This window comes from Ciona intestinalis, chromosome 12 (assembly GCF_000224145.3).
Source record: "Ciona intestinalis chromosome 12, KH, whole genome shotgun sequence".
Classification (NCBI taxonomy): domain Eukaryota; kingdom Metazoa; phylum Chordata; class Ascidiacea; order Phlebobranchia; family Cionidae; genus Ciona; species Ciona intestinalis.
The window spans coordinates 4787318-4806575 of NC_020177.2; the positions used below are offsets into that span (position 1 = coordinate 4787318).

At 35.2% G+C, this 19258-nt stretch overlaps 2 protein-coding genes across 3 annotated transcripts in view; one reads left to right on the top strand and one right to left on the bottom strand.

The window, feature by feature from the left end:
* The window catches only part of LOC100184708 (formimidoyltransferase-cyclodeaminase-like), an 8209-nt gene extending 2174 nt beyond the window's left edge, over nt 1-6035 (top strand). The window contains exons 1-11 of one of the 2 annotated variants that reach the window (XM_018814548.2): nt 111-318; nt 647-775; nt 1169-1263; nt 1448-1621; nt 1941-2078; nt 2563-2756; nt 3108-3237; nt 3606-3811; nt 4106-4244; nt 4458-4553; nt 5013-5179. In XM_018814548.2, the coding sequence (XP_018670093.1) occupies nt 303-318; nt 647-775; nt 1169-1263; nt 1448-1621; nt 1941-2078; nt 2563-2756; nt 3108-3237; nt 3606-3811; nt 4106-4244; nt 4458-4553; nt 5013-5114 (1419 nt within the window). In that variant the 5' untranslated portion in view covers nt 111-302 and the 3' untranslated portion in view covers nt 5115-5179. Of the gene's footprint in view, nt 1-110; nt 319-646; nt 776-1168; nt 1264-1447; nt 1622-1940; nt 2079-2562; nt 2757-3107; nt 3238-3605; nt 3812-4105; nt 4245-4457; nt 4554-5012 lie in introns of those variants that run through there. The other variant, XM_009862234.3, reaches the window with a different exon arrangement.
* A 213-nt stretch (nt 6036-6248) lies between these two features.
* Nucleotides 6249-19182, bottom strand: LOC100177658. Its single transcript, XM_018814255.2, has 24 exons — nt 18996-19182; nt 18483-18626; nt 18230-18377; nt 17840-17946; nt 17394-17523; nt 16793-16898; nt 16087-16350; nt 15185-15880; nt 14705-14899; nt 14248-14358; nt 13537-13662; nt 12807-13019; nt 12372-12575; nt 11595-11761; nt 10972-11054; nt 10390-10528; nt 9843-9996; nt 9346-9476; nt 8878-8956; nt 8433-8567; nt 8032-8152; nt 7486-7539; nt 6978-7085; nt 6249-6374 (listed from the first exon to the last, which is right to left on the bottom strand). The coding sequence occupies exons 1-24, from the start codon at nt 19081-19083 to the stop codon at nt 6304-6306; spliced, it is 3774 nt and encodes a 1257-aa protein (XP_018669800.2). The 5' UTR covers nt 19084-19182; the 3' UTR covers nt 6249-6303.
* Nucleotides 19183-19258: the final 76 nt, after the last annotated feature.

A 19258-nucleotide genomic window follows, 5' to 3' on the forward strand; every position in this document is an offset into this window, starting at 1 on the left:
TATTTGGAAATATTTTAAGGTTTAAACTACGAAAACACAGATTGTATTCAATTATAACATGCACCAAAACCAACAAAGACTAACCAGTTTATTACATTTCATTTTCTGTTTAGTCCAAACATTTACGTTGGTAGGTTATCGATGCCATTTCAACTTCAATTCGAGAAACTGCCGGTTGTTCATTGGTTGATGTAGATGCTGAAGGATCAACCAATAGAACGGTTTATACGTTTGTTGGTGAACCAGATGCAGTGGTACAAGGAGCACTCAATGCTGCTAAGGCTGCGTTCAAATTGATAGACATGGCAAAACACAAAGGTTGGTATGATAAACGGTGTAACTTAGTTATCCTCACATGCACAGAAAAACTTTGTAAAATGATATATCTATTTCATGCACTTTGTGCCTGCTTACCAGGTACCGTGTATATATCTTCTTTTCTATAGCATAGAATACCACCTACTTTGTGAATGAAAATTTTTAGAAAGCAAGCTTTTTGTTGCATAATTATATTTCTTCATTTACTCATAAAAACTTGTTAATTTGCTGACATAATTCTGTTTTTTATATTCCCACAAAAAGTCAATAAACCAAAGTTTCCAAATTATTTACCATAACTTTCCCATAATAATATATCTCTACAAAGGTGAACATCCAAGGTTTGGAGCTCTTGATGTTTGTCCATTTATCCCTGTAAGCAACACCACTATGGATGATTGCATTGATTGCGCGAATAAGTTTGCAAAGATGTTGGCTGAAGAATTACAAGTACCAGGTAGTTACTAAACCCCCTGTGCTATTTTTACTTATTGCATAAATGAGCAAAAGCTTAAACAGCACACTTAAATATACTTTACAATACTTGTGGAAATACTGCACAAATTTAATCAAAGGAAGAATATTTCATGGTAATTAAGGATTACAAATACCAGGTAGTTTTAGCTCTTGTAATGTTCCTATTTATTACTTAAAGTTTAAAAAGCTTCAAGAGTATAGAGACAATATACTTGTGCAGCTGCCGTACAAAATTATTCAAATCTTATAATACTATTATTATTTATATTATTAAATATTATTAAAAAATCACCAAAATCCATCCTCAAAAAAACTTCCTGAGAAACCTTTGGCATTAATTTCATGAATATTCTACTACAAAACTTCCTTGCAGTTTATTTGTACGGATTTGCTGCCAAGAATGAACAGAGAAAAATTCTTTCAAATACTCGTTCTGGTGAATATGAAAAATTAGAAGAAAAACTAAAAGTGAGTTTACACAAACTTATACATTAGACACTGTATAGGTTTTGGTTGTGTTTTTTTAACATTGTACGGCAAAATGCGAACATAGGTATATACAATGTGAATTTTCAGTTCTTTTTCCTACACATTTGCCACAGTGTTTTTCAAACCCTACATAAGTGTGTTATGTATCATTTAATTTCTACAGAATAATGAATGGTACCCTGATTATGGAACGAACAAGTTTGTGTCAAGTTGGGGAGCAACTGCAGTTGGTGCTCGTAAATTTCTTATTGCATACAATATAAATCTGATATCAACAAAAGAACAAGCTCATAAAATTGCTCTGAATATTCGAGAGACTGGTCGTGGTCCAAGCAGAGTAAGTGTAATATATTGAACCAAAAATCTTACATATGAAATGATGTTAATTGATCAGGTTTATAACAACTTGTTGTAGCAACCTGGGTGTCAGGGCAATGAGCCATTTTTCCTATATCCAAAGTCCCATGCCGTGTCATGCTGTAGGACCTCACACTTGTATAATTATAAACCAAATCAATAAAACAGAAAATCTCAAGTGTTAAATCCCAGGTTCCATAGCCTGACATGCTGTAGGGCCTAACCCGAAGAGAACAGAAATACATAACTGCCCGCAACATAGCTGAAATATTTCTGACATTACTACTATTTACTACCAGAGAGGCAGACTGAGATGCGTTCAAGGCATAGGTTGGTATCTAGACAAAGAAAACATTGCACAAGTCTCAACTAACGTGACAGACATTGATGTCACGAAAGTTCATCAAGTTTACGAAGAAGTTTGTTCTGATGCAAAGGTTATTACTACTAACATCTATTATTTTAAATAAACCATTTTTTTCACAAACCACAGGTTAATGCTTACTCTGCCCATAATGCATCATGGTTTTTTTTTTTTTAATATTAACGCAAAATAAATTTGTTTCGAAATGTTAAAAAATATTTTTTAGCCTTGAAACTAAAAACTCTTTTTTTCGAGACCAAAGGTGTTATATCAGAACATCGGTGTTTTATCAACTGTTGTTGTTTTGCAAGGATAAATAAGTTACATTGAATCATTATATCACCATTAACCTGTCCTTTATCAGCCATACATAAAAAAAATTGAAAAAATCCCCCTAAAATAATTACCCACAAAGTAACATACATGGTAACTTGTAAGCTGGCACGAGGTGTTAAACCCGTGTGATAACGACTGTCGTTTTCCGGCCACGCGAGGATAAAGTAAGTTACATTCATTCATTTTACTTCCTACGTACTTGATATTTTACCAATGTACAGGAGCTGAATCTTCCTGTGGTTGGCTCCCAGATCGTTGGGTTGGTTCCTCTCAAAGTTCTGCTGGATGCTGCAGAATATTACATGAAGAAAGATAACTTGTTCATCTTGGAAGAAGATTCAAAGATAAGATTGGCAGTGAACAGAATGGGATTATCATCGTTGTCTACATTCAATCCACACCAAAGGATTATTGAGTGAGTTGAAAAACTATGTGTAGTGCATAGAATATGATACTTGATAAGGTATTTGCTCTGGTCAAAGCTATTTAACCTAAATAAATAAATTTATTTAATATTGCATAGCAGCAAAATGCCAGTTGTCATAACCACGTGTCTTTTGTTTCATACACCTCAAACCTACAGGTACAAGTTACCACGTTTGTAACTTGTGTGAGACTGTTTTTTCATTATAGCTGAAAATTTGGACAACCCATTATTGACCACTGGGTTGGAGCAATTGCCGTTAAGTGTTTATACAAAGACACATACGCCCACAATGGAGCACCAAGCTCCAATTGAATAACAAAACTGTATTCCCCATCATAGGTACGTCATCAGAGATGAAGCCCGGGATTCCCCTCTGACATCACAATCGTTGACGAAGTTTATTTCATCGGTCGGAAGTAGAACAGCATCACCTGGTGGTGGGTCTGTGTCTGCCGCAGTGGCTGCCATGGTAACGAGATGAAATATTTACAACATTTACATTTCTCTTTTAAAATGATTAGATTTTCTGCTTGAATGATTTTTATCTTATGTTGTGTAAGATTGCACAGACACAATGTTGGCACGACTTTCGCCCAGCCGATAAAGGTTGGAGACTTAATGCTGCCACAGTTATCGGTGCATGCGTCTTTGCACAAAACACTTAACAGCAATTGCTCTGGACCAATCATTCTCTATTTGGTTGACCAAATTGTCAGCCATACATACTTGGTCATTTGTAATTGGGCACCAGGTGTTTCAAACAGAACACCCGTGTACAATTCTCTTTGAGTTGATGATAGAATGCTCTATGTTTTTATCACAAGTCATTTATCTCAGGGAGCCGCCCTTTGCACGATGACAGGTTTGTTGACGTACGGGAAAAAACAATGGGAAACACTGGAAGCAGTGATGCGCATCAATATTCCGATTGTGCACCAATGCATGACTGAGTTAATCCCATTGGTCGATAAAGATTCGAAAGCATTTGATTCGTTCATGGCCGCAATGAAGATGCCCAAGGGAAATGAAGAAGAAATTGAAAGGTTGGGAGGAGATGTAGATACCTATATAATAATGGGGTTTAATACTTTAATACACACCCATTTTCGCTGTCAAGTTAGGATGTGTTTATGTTTGTTTCCGTGGTGGGAAACCAAGGGGTTTAATGAGGGTATGTACACCATACATAATGCCTTCATACACCTCATGCTTACTGTTCAACTTTTTACCAAAATTGCTCAGAAAATTGTCAAGTTAGATTTCTTCCATGTTTTTATACTTGGGTGAAAAAGTAGAATAACCTCTGCCATCCTCTTAAAATCATCTTTTATTTGCAGTAGAAAGAAAGCCATGCAAGCTGGTATTCTAGAAGCCATAGAAATCCCATTAAAAGTGATTACAACCTGCAATGCATCGTGGGTAGCTGTGGTTGAAATTGCAAAGTCGGGGAACATCAATTGTTTGTCGGATGTTCAGGTAAGTAAGAAAACCACCAGTCCACTGAATAAAGTAACGTGTTTCTATATGGCTGTTCTGTCTGGAAAAAAATCTTTAAAAGTTTGCAACTGCATCTTTATTTTTATCATATGCAGGAATAAGATGTATAAGGATACCCTTGTTATGACTTTCAAACCTGCCCTGCCCCTGCCAGGATAAAAAGTGACATTTATCCCATTATTATAAACACAGGTTGGATCTAAATGTTTAGAAACAGGAATATGGGGAGCTTACCAGAACGTGTTGATTAATCTTCCTCAAGTTGATGATGAAAATATAAGGGAGAAGGTGGGTGTCATGTTTGTTGTTGAATGAGGTTCTATTCTATATTTGTGGGGTTGTACAGTGAGGCATGCTGTGGGACCTTGGATTTAGGCCAGAGTTGGCCATTACCCCAACGTTGTATTTGAACATTCTATTCTGTATGGGTGAGGTTCTACAGCGAGGCATGTCATTGGTCCTGAGAGTTTTTTTCGGCAAAGGATTACTGTGTAGATGTTATGGTGATTTGCTGTTGTTGGTTAAGAGTTAGGAGTTGTCCGCTTTAAATTGTTGTCTTTGTTTTATAGAAGAGCCATACCTAGTTTGCAGTAATCTTGCATGTGTCAAAACATTTCATGCAACAGTATACATATATGGTAGAATGTCATCCTGAAAAAAGGGTTGACATCATATGTTTTAGCACCAAAGTTTAACATTTGAAATAACTTGGATATTTTAAAATATTATTGTTTATGATATATACAGATTCGCAGTGATGCGCAACTGGAAATGGATAAAGCCAAACAGTGTTGCCAGGAAGTTTTGTCGATCACTGAAGGAAGAAAGAATGAAAATAGCCCACAATAATAATTGCTGCACTGCACCCATACAGCTATGCATTCATAAACACCATTACTGCCTTTGTAATAACTTAAGTAACTAATAATGTTTACGTATGAATTGCATCTTTGTTGCAAATTAAATACTTGTGTTAGTATTGGGTGAATCCAGACCAACAGCAAAAATATGTTGTTAAGTTTGTCCCCATCAATTCGTGACAACCACGTAGTGATATATAGGGGCAGTGGCGCAGCCAGGGGGGTTTAGGGTGTTGCGACCTCCCCCCCCCCTTTTAAACCAAAATAAAATTAATTTAAAAACATATATTTTTAAAAATTTTTGATTACCTCCTCCCCCCTTTTTTTTCTGGCTGCGCTACTGTATAGGGGTATATATAAATGGTTTTCTACATAGTTGGGTTTATATGGGGGATATATATATGGGGCTACATAGTTAGGCATATACGGATTATGTAATCAAAGTTTTTGGTCATTGATGCCAAATTTCAAATGCAGATTTAGACACAATAAATTAAAACAGCATATTTTACCCGCAGCACATTCCGAGTAGTTGTATTTCTTCACTAACGGTGTAACTGCTATTGTAAATATGCTGTGAACTGACTGTGTTTTTTTGTTACTAATCCAATTGAAGAGTTTAAAGCTTGTGCAATAAGTTCTAACATGCGTTAAATGTAATATATGCATATGGTGTTGCTTGGTACAGATTATTCAGAGCTTTTATGCAGTATTGTAGCGGCCCCTTTAATTAGTGCATGTCCACTATGTCCGCTATGCATGTCACTATTCACAATATTCACCATGTCCGCTATGTCATAGCGAACAAAGCGGATATGCACTAATTAAAGGGACCCGTATTGTAATGGTTGTGTGCCTTGTTTTAAACTCTATATTTGCAGAACTAAATAAAATCAGGTGGCCAGATTAACTTGTTTTTACCATGTTGAAAAATATAGGTTCATTGTAGTATTACTAATTATGGTTAACAAATAATTTTGTATAAACTATTCTGTTTTGTAAGTTTGTGGTTCTACAGTGAAGTAGGTTTTGGGGCTTGTGATGTAGGCTACAGTGGGCCCATTTCCCAAATTAATCATTTTAGTTGTAATACAAAAGGATACTACGTAGTCATAAAACAATGTAGATATATATGTAATGTATTATAAGAGTATTGAAGTTACATAAGGATACGATGTTCATGCATGTGAAAGAGCTGAGTTAGATCGATATCCCGTCTCCAATGATATTGTGTCATCAACTGTGTTTACTGGAAGAAATAAAACATTGTGTTGTTATAAGGTATGATTAGTGCATCGTATATAGGGCAAACAATCTAGTAAAGTGCATCTAAACTCAGTGTATATGTATATATTTATAGAGGTAGAGAGACAATGTCAACTGCCATGCTTATTGGTCTATGCTAAATGAAAATGTGAAAAAAAAATCGCTATCTGAAATATTTTAATTGATAACTTAGTAATATGTCATAATGACCGCAGTACAGCACTTGCATCTGTACCACAGTTTAAATTGCATCAAATTAGATCACGGGAGTGTCTATTTTTAATACCAATTAGCTACTGTGGGCAGCACTTTTTACAAATGTTTTACCCACCATTTACCAATATAAGGACTGTATATGCCAATACTATCAGGCTATGTATTGTAAGATTGAAACAGACATTCACTTTATAATTATATGCCACACACCCATTTAACTACATAAGGATTATATGCTGACGCCGCGGGCAACGTACTATAGGTTTCAAAGACATCTTTAGAATCATTTTCTTATACCAACCATTACAAGCACATATTAACACAGCCCATTATATCCACCATATTATTAATACCCAACACATTCACTCACCAAAGATTGTTTTCTTTGTAGTTTCAACTGAACTTTGCTTCCGTTTCTTGATTATTTGGTGAAGATTTTCCTCTTCCTGGCCGCACTCAGGGCAACACGTGGTGGCAGCTACATTCAAATATTGATTTTGTAAAATAATCTAAAGGTATATGGCTGTAGTAGTTGTAACTAAACTGAGTATTAAATGCTTATAGTGTGAATAATGGTATAATGGCCTATAATAATAAAAAAGATTAATTTTTTTTTATTCAACAAGTTTTTTTGAATAAAAAAAACAACAAAATTTGGTATTGAAATTTTAAATGTGAATAAGGTATAATCACTTACACTGATATATATATATGCTTGTAATGTGAACTCAGTTTTTATATAACTTTAGGTTTTACTTCATAAAAATAACACAGGATATGTAGTAGCTTCAATTGCAGTTAAATTTAGTATTACATAAGTAGATGCCTATGATTTTATAATTTAATTGTTTTTTCGTATATTAGTTTTAAATACAAACCTTTAGTAATTTTGCTCAAATTATTGTAGTTTGAAGTATTAACTGGAATTTCACCTGAAAGTATAATTTTAAATGGTCTACGTTTTTGTTATATATTAATTCTCTTTCACCTTCATGCTAGTGCAGTGGTTAGCAACTTAGAAAGCTCACTTTGTTATGACTTATTATTAAAACAATAGTGTCTAATGTATTACATACATATGTTGCATATGTTGACTGTTCATATTGAAGCATGTATATGACTTACAATGAAACAATAGCACCTATGCGTTGCGTACATAAGTTACATAGGTTACATGTATAGTTATAAATGGATTATATTCACATTGAAGAATAGATATGATTATGAAGTTTTGCTGAATTGCAGACAAAATGTCGATAAAATGCACCATATTTTTATACCACTTAAGCCGATAAAATATTATTTACATTACGCACAGTGGCTGAAGTAACACAATATATATAAGACATACCATGGAAACAATAGTGGCCAATATATTATATGTTACATATAGACTGTTCATTGTGAGCATATATATGACGTACCACTTCCAAGTTGTTGTTGAGATATGAAAGGTTTATGTTTCAATACATCCCACCCACCAGGCCAAGCAACGAATTCATCGTCCATAATCCGACCAGGTTTCTGGAACCCATGGTGGTCTTTCTATTGGAGTAAGAGGTTGGGGTTGTTATTCTGGTAGTTTTAAGTAAGTTGGGCTTATTTATTTTCGAGTGAATGGGATGTTCTGTTTCATACACCTCGTGGCCGCTAATGAGTTACCACCTATGTGAGGATGTTTGTTTTTGTGGATTTAAAAAAAAAATTGTACTGCTTTCTATCACGTGTAATGCAAATTTTTTATTAAGTTGTGGAAAAACTTCCTAAACAGACTTAAAAACCTCAAAAATTGTAAATTAAAAAAAAAACTAAGGTACAAACTTACCCTAAACTCATAAAACTTAGCTTTTCCAAAAATCCCACGCAACCCCCCGTATTTCACTGATAATGTTTCGAACAAACAAATAACGACTCCACCAGTGAGACCAAGAGCAAGGAACACATACATACCAATAAAGGCCTGGAATCAATTTTTGTATTCTTATCGAAGCGTGAGTTAAAATGAAAACCCTATGATTCACATGACAAATGCAACAAATCTGGGGTGATGTTGTTAAAATATAATTATACTAAAACATATGATTGTAACTCTTAATTTAAAAGTTGACTCTATATACTGGAAAAACTGTATTGCGGTAGAAAAAGGTTTTGCTAAATTTCACTGCGCAGCAGAAAAGATTGGTTTAAAAAATCGTTATTATATCTTGGGCCGAAATATAAGAATTTTGAAAACCTGAGATAATAGAAATAACATTAAGTATGTCACTAACTTTTAAATCAAGCTGTCCACCATCACCAATTGTTGTTTGTTGACTTGCAAGTTCACAATGAGATTCTATGTTGGCAAACCTGATAAAAGGGTTGAATATCCTAAGTGTGATTTGCAAAATAAACAGTTGTTACTCTGAGAGTATAGTTTTCAAGAATTCTAAGAATGCCAAATTACTTATAAAACGTTTTGTCTGCTTTTCGGTAAGACTTTATCTATATAGATTTAAGACTAGCTGAAGTAAAGGTGTTATACTTAAGCAAGATACCGAATAATCGCGCATTCTATAACCTAGTGTCTCATTAATCAGAAGAGTGACAAATTTGTATCAGTTGGGAATAAAACAGAACACCCATGTTATAACAACTGTTGTTGCCACACTACACAAAGATAAATAATTCACATTCCTTTATAACTTATTGATTCTTATGTTATATAGATTAAATATGCATGTTAAATGACATCCCACCATTTTAGTTCCAAATCATGCAGAATCCCTGTGTCCCTCAGTTTTGCGATATGATCATTGAATGCTGGTAGAAATATCATTCCACGTCTAACTGGTAATCCACTCTGTATCGGGTAAAAACCAGTTCCAACCTGTTTAAACCGGTTTTATCTGGTTAAACTTGCATTTGTTTATTACAATATAAAGTTATCACATTGTATATAACATTTGTATATAACCGAGCTTTTTATTGAAATCACCATTACTTAAAAAGTTATTAAAAACAATCAAATATAAACAAAGTTTTTTGCTGCTATTACTACTAGGCAGAAGTCTCATCAGATGGAAAAAGCAATGTTTTTTTATTAAATCTATTCAAGTTATTTTTCAAGAATCACAATTCTTAAACAATGTATAATTTTTGCTCAAAAAACGGACCAGCCAATATATATTCAACTTTAAATCAAAACATATAAAAATGAAGGATTTGTTCAACATGCACATGATGTTTCACTTACTTTATCAAACACACAACTCTCAGCAATAGAATTGACGACATCCTTGTACGAAGCGATCAGAATGTAATCTCCCATTCTTACTTTACTGAGTCCGGTCTCCAGATTATCCAACACACTTGTGTCTGGGTTCTTCTTAACGTAATCCCACATTAAGCTGGGAAGAAAAGTGCAGAGCAATAGTTTTACGTTAATGCCATGAAGTAGTATTCACTTAACCGCAATTTCTGCAACCCAGTGATCACTAATAGTTTATGCAAATTGTAAGCTATACTGAAAAAAAAACAGTCGTCCAGAAAGTTTCATACGTGGTAACTCGTAAGTGGTCACCAAGTATATAAAATAGAACACCCGTGTCATAACGACCGCATTTGCCCCACCATGCGAGGGTAAATAAGTTATATACGTCGTAACTGGTTAAGCAGTCACAATGTATATGAAACAGAACACCAGAGTAAAGTAGGTTAAACACATGATATCACAACTGCTTTATATTAGGGTGCTACACCATACCAGCCACACCTAAAATTATGCCCATTATTTTATTCACCTGTATGGACTTTCTTTTGCTCTTGGTAGAAACTTGGTCAGCATTGGGTTCCCGTCTACGAATCCATATTTGACTTCAGACTGACTGGCAAGCTGAGTGAGTGTGGTGATCCCACCAGAGTTTACTTGAGTCATAAAGGCTGGAAGTTTGAAATAAATATGTTTAATTAATTATAGTTCACCAATGTATGGATGTTGAATGAAAACTATGTCATTACGTGGCAAGGTTGCTAATGGTTCAAAGTGTCTTAAATGGCATAATAGTTGATAAAACGGGGGTGTTATGTCTCATACATCTCGTTCTCACTTTATATATACATATGTAAGTACGTGGCATGGTTAAAATAGAAGTTTTGTGAATGAATGACACTTATTTATCCTCGTGTGATGAGGCAAAGACAGTCGTTATAATACAGGTTTTCTGTTTCATACACCTTGTGCCGCTATGAGTTACCACGTATGTAACTTTGTGAGAGATTATTTCCTTTTCTGGGAGTAACAATTTTTGGGCAACCCATTCATGAGCTCTTAGTTGGAGCAATTGTTATTAATTGCCCGACCAAGGTTAATGAGATGAACTTACATATCATGTTTGCAGTGTAAGCAGCTACAACCAGCATGACATAAAACCACCAAGTTCCAGCAAGCAACTTCAGTGAAGCAGACCTGAAAGTAATAACATTTTATATCAAAAAGAAGTAATTAACCATTTAGCAGGTTGGTTCATACGACAACTAACGTATTCATAGAGAAATTGCTACTCAGTTTTGTATTTTAAGTAGAAACCACAGTAAAAGAACAAACATTGTAATTTTACAAAAAAGGGATGAAAATTATTAAACAAACTGATAACCGCCAGGACACTAAGAAAATTGGTACTCATATAGAACTGTTTACAGTCCTATCTTAGGCAGGCAACAACAGTCGTTATGGGTGTTCTGGTTCATACACTTCATTCCCCCTTACTAGTTACCACATATATAACTTTGTGGGTAAACATCTTACTTTGGTAGATATTGCATAAGCGTTATCCTTTGTTTTAATTAAAGATAAAAACCAAAGAGAAAAGTAAACATTGTAGATCTACAGAAGAGTTTTAACAAATTCTGGCTTTACCAACAAATTCTGGCTTTTAACAATTTCTGGCTTTATCTGGTGAGGTTTATGCAAAAGAACCCAATGTAACTTTGTGGGTGATTATCTTACTTGGGCAGAAGTTGTGATGATTGTTCCACTAGTGATGCAAAGTTGAACCACATACTGTGGAGGAATCCAAGGTGATCAGAATGTTTTGAACCAACAGGAAGATCTCGTGCAGCTCGTTTAAACTCATACGGATTCCTTTTGTTGATGTAAGTCATCAGAAGGCATACCTGAAAGTAAGCAAGTTATTTATCCTAGCGTGGCAGGGCAGTGGCAGTCATTTTAACACGGGTGTTTTGTTTTAAACACTTCTCGCCCGCTTATGAGCTACATGTAAGTTTAAATGTAGTTCAATGTCATGCAGAAAAATACTAACAATTAAAAGTTAAGAAGTTCGCAGTTAGGGGTTAGAGCACAGGTTCCTAATGGTGGTAGCTTCTAGATGTTAATATGTTATTACAGTTATGATTTTTTTGGTTGTATATAGTTCACTGATACGGAGAGAGATAGATATTTAAGACTGTAGGACTGGTTACCTATGGGTAATATAGATTGTAATAAGCTGAAAGTAGGTAAATGCAAGAAACCCTTGGTTATTATTTGTGCTACTTCTTATTTAATGCACCTGCGGTTCATTAATGTAGTTTCTCTAGCACATTATTTTGCGTAATAAACAACCTAAAAGTTACTTATAAAATAATGACTTCTGACACAGTTTCTGTACCAACGTTTCGACGTCCTGACCAGCCCATCTTTATCATGGTAAAAACATTGTATAAAAATAAATCGAACAAAAAAGCTTCAACTGAACTCACTAAATGATAATCATAAATAACTTACAGCAACAAGTGACGTCCACAGCACAACCCAACTAATATCTTGAAATGGAGCAAGAAATTGCCAGATACTAACTGCATGGTTCTTCTCAACCCTTTGTGTGAGAAAGTAAAGCCGTGATGTCATGAATGATGATGTAATAGATACGGTGTCGGATCGAAGAAGTCGCCCACCGTGGATTGACATGTCATAGAGGAAGATATCACACTGTATGATGTAACAATGCAACTTAGTATGATGAAACAATGCAAAGTAGTATGATGTATTACTGCACAGATAAATTTGGTTGAAAATACTATATTTTTAAAACTTTCTATAACGTTGGTTTGAAAAACATTAATTGCCAGAAGAGCAACATACATGTATATCTTATAAGCATGCAAACTGTATTTATTGTATTTGGCTTTACAATAAATGGTACACAGAACACTGACTTACTACATCATCTTCAAACAGTATATTCATTTCATTTTCCAAGACTTCATCTGTGCCGTTGAAGCCTTTTCCAAACTTGACAGCTGTGTCATTATGAATCACAAAGGTGAAACCCATGAGGTCAGAAAGCTTGGTTATGACATCATAGAGGTACCCTTTGTAAGATCCAGGCACTGGTAAACCATCTTCAACTTCCCAGGACAGCCAGGGTGGATTCTGGGGTAAAATAAGAGTTGAGATGTGGGCATCCAAAGTGGGTGGGCAAGGTAGATATGCCTGCCATGGAAAAGCTTTAGTATCCTGCATAGAGTGTTCATACATTTAGTAAACAGTGAAACTTGATTGAATACATTGTGTATATTACAAAGGTGGCTGTACACAGTATCCAGCATGTGAATTCGCATGCGAAGTCATATGGAAATCTATTACCGAGTTCCGCATGCGGCAGCGAAATCCGAACAAAACAGACAAAATGGACGAATTCCGGATACTGTGTACAGCCACCTAAATACTACCAATACATTGGGTATTTTATATGTATTGTAAAATTATGAATTAGGGTAGCCTGCATGGAAAGTATAGATGAGAACACAATTGGTAAGGGAAAAGATGATAACCAATAAGTAGTGTTGTTTTAAAGGATAAAAATGTATGCCAATGGTAGTAGTAGAAACTAAGCAATCTTGTGAAATACATCTAATATATATTTTAGTTTGTCTAACATTTGTCTTACCCAAACTACCCCAAGAACTAAATCTCTCTTTGGCAAATTGACAGCTTCCACTGCAAACTTTGGGTAAGTGACACCAATGTAACTCCTGGCTCCATTCCAACCACCAACTGCAAGTAACTGATGAACCTGAATGGAGAAAACACATGTGAAGAAAGGTGAGAATATATATATAATGACTACATCTATATTGATTAAATATTTCGAAAAGTTGGTCATTGTCATGTAGAAAACACATATGGAGAATAAAGAGAATTGATATGATTACATTATATTGGTAAAAGCGTTTCTAAAAACTTCTTCATTATAATGTAGGAATTACATGTAGGAAATAAAGCTAAAAGAGCTTTTTTTTTCATCTGGTTTGCATTTTAAAAGAACTTCATAAGCTATATGCTGAATAAAATACATAGACGTTACTTTAGTTTCTGCGGTTTATGATAAAAACCCTATATCATTATAACTGTGTTTTTAAAAGATACCTACAAAAACCTTCTTTTTACCCTAAAAAGCACACCTTCTTTTTACCCTAAAAAGCACATATAGACATTGCTAATAAGAAATATATTTGGAAAGTGATGCTTTCCAAATAAGCACTCTGCTTTCAAGCGATTAGATAGTGACCAGTTTACTTAATCCTTGAATCAGTAATATCATACTATGCTACCAGATCAATTACATTTGTTTAAGTTTAAATTTCATTCAATAACTTACTGGCCCTGCTCCATGGCTGGCTCCATGCACGTGCTCGATTGTGTATATTGAGTTTGAATCTGCTATGTCGAAGTTCTTAACCAGATCATCATTAATAGAATGGTTGTAACCCTGTATGAAGACAAGTCAAGTTTGCATTTGATAATAATGATAAAGAAGATCTACAAAAAGGAAAATAAATACACCAAGTGATTGGTTTAACATATCACAGATAGAAATGTAATAACTTCCAGAATCTGACCCTGATCTGGTGCTTATAGAGTTGAACGATTCTTGTGTAAAAAAGTACAGTTAGGATCTGGTGCTTTGAAAACTGAACAGACAAGAATTTAGTCAAATTAATCATAAAGTAAAAGAGATATATTTATATCACAGTTAGTTCATTTAATGCTCTAAGATTATCTTTCAAGACATTGGAAAACATAACATAATCTCACATATTTACAAAATAACTTACCCACACAAACCGGGACAAAAATGGACAAGGATCAAAACTTGTGACGATTTCAAAATCTGAGGAATGATGGGCAGAGTGTCCCCCACTGTGGGTGTCTTGGGGTGCTGCGGGTGTTGTTGTTGGCTTGGCCTCAAATGGTGGGTTGACTGTGTTGGGGGGAATGGTGGAGATTAAACAGGCAGCGTCTTTGGAAGTCTGAACGGTTTAAGATTAAGATATTTGTAAGTGAAAGTTTATGTTGATCAGTTACTTGAATAAATGTGACTTATTTATTCTCGCAGGAAAGGGAAATAAAAGTTGTTATAACACGGGTGTTCTGTTTCATACAACTAGTCACTAGGTCCTAGTGCTTAGAAAATAAGATAAAACTATGTTGAAGCAACTGTTTTAAGTGTCTAGCTCAAGAACACAAAACCCACAATGGTGTGTGAAGGATGTCATGTATAATTAGGGATGAATTGCATTTACTTTTTCCATTACCTGGTCCGTAGTTTCATGAGATCCATGGCCACTGGCTGGTGTGGCTGCTGTCATGTGACCGTGGCTTGATGGAGTTGTAGTCGTCATGTGACCGTGGCCTGATGGGGTTGTAGTCGTCATGTGACCGTGGCCTGATGGGGTTGTAGTCGTCATGTGACCGTGACCTGATGGGGTTGTAGTCGTCATATGACCGTGGCCTGATGGGGTTGTAGTCGTCATATGACCGTGGCCTGATGGGGTTGTAGTCGTCATATGACCGTGGCCTGATGGGGTTGTAGTCGTCATGTGACCGTGGCCTGATGGGGTTGTAGTCGTCATGTGACCGTGGCCTGATGGGGTTGTAGTCGTCATATGACCGTGGCCTGATGGGGTTGTAGTCGTCATGTGACCGTGGCCTGATGGGGTTGTAGTCGTCATGTGACCGTGGCCTAATGGGGTTGTAGTCGTCATGTGACCGTGGCCTGATGGGGTTGTAGTCGTCATGTGACCGTGGCCTGATGGAGTTGTAGTCGTCATGTGACCGTGGCCTGATGGGGGTGTAGTCGTCATGTGACCACCATGTGAAGCTTGTGTTGTATAAACTTGAATTACTTGATCAGCGTTAGGAATTGTAAGCAATTCAAGCAACGCAGCGTATGAAACGTTGTTCAACGAATGATACAAACTTTGACTTATGTTAAAGCCACAGAATTCCATCTAAAACATAAGCATATGTGTTATATGAACATAGTAATATGAACATACATACCCATAACAATTCTTATTCATTATTTTAATCCACTTACTACAGAGTATAACAACTGGCTACTTTGCATTATAAACCTAGGTTCCTGGTTGAACACAACTCATAAGACCTTTTCTGCGTATGACCTTGCCAACATGGCATATTGACTTCTAATCACCTGATTTCCATGGTGGTCAGTTACTTGCTCCAATGGTGATGTTGGATTCAAAGTTTTAAACTTCTTACACATTTCCAGCACTGAACCAGCAGCAGTGCGCACCAGCAACTCTATGATCCTTAAAAACAACTTGTCTCCATCGTTCTGCAACTCTGGATTGTCCTGTATAACTGCCAAAGTGAGAGGCGTAACTAGGGGGCTGTGAAGGAAGGTGATTCGCACCCCATCGTTGAGAAAATCGTGCAGAACTTGAGGATTAAGAAGCTGAAAGGAATTTATGCTGAAGTTGAATTGTTTGAATATAAAGAAAGTGGTTATCATTTGTTAGTTTTAGAATACAGGATATTGTGTAGTCAATAATTATGTGTGCTTGTAAACCAACAACTAATAAATAAAAAAACCAAATTTTGCTGCCAGGCCTATTATAGTGATATCTATCCTTCTGCAGTGAATTTTTTTTATAAACCAACATTTCAACTTTTCAATTAGGCAGCCATTATCAGGCCAAGGTCAATGGGTATTAATCAGCATATAGTAAGTTGTCATGTCATTGTCCATATTTAAAACAGCTATAACACATAAACATTAAACACAAACTTACAACACTGTCAAGTGTATTAAGATCAAGTATACATAAAGAAGTAAGAACTCCCACATCTATAACATACATTTATACATCCATTAATTCTAACTAATACCCACTCACAACGTTAGGAATGAACCAATGATAGTTTTCAGTAGAAAGTCGGATCCTTCTCGCAACCGACATGATTCGTATCAGCCGTGTATATGAACTCACCAATACGTATGTCCTGAAAGTAAATTGAATGGATGTAAATTATTTATCCTTATATGACAGGGCTATTGTATTGTGTTTTATCTTAAAAGTGCCTCTTTAGGAGTTACCACGTATGTAACTTTGTAGATGATTGTGACTTATTTTTATGTGCAGGGCAATGACAGTCATTATACAAAAACTGTTCTGTTCTACACACTCTATTTCCATTTAAAAGCTACCACGTATATAACCACGTACAACAACACTTAAAAGCTATCACGTATAGCTACCACGTACAACAACAGTTATTATAATACAAGTGTTCTGTTTCATACAACTCATTTCCATTAACAGGTTACCACATATCAACTTTCTCTATTTTATTTCATTCACTGATCATCCTACTAACAAACTTTCACATGCATAGCTTTATGGATGTTTAATCACCCATTACCCTACACATACACTCCGTTACAACTTACAAGCTACCACATATGCAATTGCGAGGTTTTTATTTCGTTCTTCCTACCGTATTCCTTTTCTCCTGGCTTGTATAAGCTTGTTCTTGGTGCTTTCCTCCGTCCTTTCTTCCTCGAAAGCGACGACATCTAAACCATGAGTTCGTGCCTCTTGTATGTCTTGAAACGTAAACTGAACCTCTGTAATAAACAACATATTACGGGTGAAACTGAATATTTCCTCATATTTGATCTGAATGTATTTTCAAGTGATTTAAATTTCACGTCAAGCCCAACTTAGTTTTTACCTCTGTGTTTAAATCAACTATGGATGTAAACTTTGATTTCCAATTTTCGGTTTGTTTATGCCAATTAAAAGTCATTTAAAGATTCCATTAAAAGAATGACACAAGACATATATTAAATAAAAGTATGAGTTAAGTATTAAGCTAGAGTGAAGGAAACACTAGCATGCGTTTTCAGTTATAAAGTAGAAATTCACATTTTTATATTTTACCATCGTTTTTGTCGTATAACACAGCAGCAGATTCCCATTCGTATTGTTTCACTGCTTTGAAGAAAGTTGCCATTAGTCCAGAGTCTGACGGCATCAAGTAATATATTCTGAAATTTAAATCAAACATTTAAATGTTATATTAAAAAAGATATACCAATATTAGGATCATGAAGGTATGACTGCAGTTAAAAAATGTAGCTTTATCATCTTGTGGCAGGTTTGACGACAGTCGTTATAACACTGGTGTTTATTTCATACACCTTGTGCCCGAATATGAGTTACCACGTATGTAACTTTGTGGGTGATTGTTTTTCTGTATGGCTAACAATTTGAACAACCCAAGTGACCACTAAATTGGAGCAACATAAAAACTGACAAAATGCAACTTACCTGTTATAGGTCAAGTCCTGGTCACAACTTCTACTTGACCCGGTAACTTGAAAGAATGGAATGAGATGAAAATATGGCGATAACGCATTACAGTCTATTCTTCTGCTGGCTAATATAACAGCTGAAAATGACTGGCTTTCCAGGATATCTGTAATGCGTTTAAAATGAAAAGTGTGTAGCTAATATTAGATATCACAGATTAATTGAAATATAAGTACGGGCTGTCTGAAGTTAAACGCATACAGTAGCCTACCTGCAAAGCTTGGAGTATTTTCTTGTTTGTATTTTTCCACTTCAAATACATGGGATTCACCAAGTCCATAATCATGAACATATTTGGTCAGAGTGTCTTTAATATGAGTTGAAGCACCTTCATTGTCATTATCAAAGTAAATAGCTGGAAACAATAAATTCAAGTTTTAAATATTTTCTTCAATGCAGTAATTGATATATGTTGCTTTAAAAGCCACACATTTTGTTTAAGTTTTTCAAAGACATTTGTTTTGTTGCTAATTTCATTTTCTTGTATAAAAAAATTATATTTATAAATTTTCTCTTTTTGCAAGTAAAAAGTTATGTTATAAAATAAACTAGGCCTATAGTAGATATAGTAATACTAACTCCTGTAGATAAACCTGCCTCTTTAGGCATATATTTAATGTAAAAAGTTCTATTTAGCTTTTCAGAAGTAAAATGTGACCTTACAAACTTCAGGGCTATATTTAATTCTACTTTACTATTTGACAAATAATGGTTTTGTACTTACCAAAACGAAGAAGTGTTTTCATTTCATATCCGCATGACAGTGAAAAAGACAGAGCTACCACACACAGGCATAATGTGAAATGCTCCATCTTGTTCTTATGCCTCTACCTGCTACAGTATCCCACCATGGCTTGTATAACTATTATAAAGGTAATCGCAGAAAAAACACTCAATTCAAGAAAAAGTAGTCTTAAAAAGTAAAACCTTGGAAAAAAACGTTTTTTTTATGATTCCATGAATCTGTCTAAGATCTGGCACTTCTTT

What these genes read in the sequence shown, in the direction of transcription:
- LOC100177658 (XM_018814255.2), bottom strand. Translation starts at nt 19,083, where the DNA reads ATGGAGCATTTCACATTATGCCTGTGTGTGGTAGCTCTGTCTTTTTCA. An exon ending in AGAGTTGTGTGTTTGATAAA is followed by an intron (nt 9,477 to 9,842) that starts GTAAGTGAAACA and finishes CGGTTTAAACAG; the next exon opens with GTTGGAACTGGTTTTTACCC. An exon ending in TTTGAGCAAAATTACTAAAG is followed by an intron (nt 7,086 to 7,485) that starts GTTTGTATTTAA and finishes ATTTGAATGTAG; the next exon opens with CTGCCACCACGTGTTGCCCT.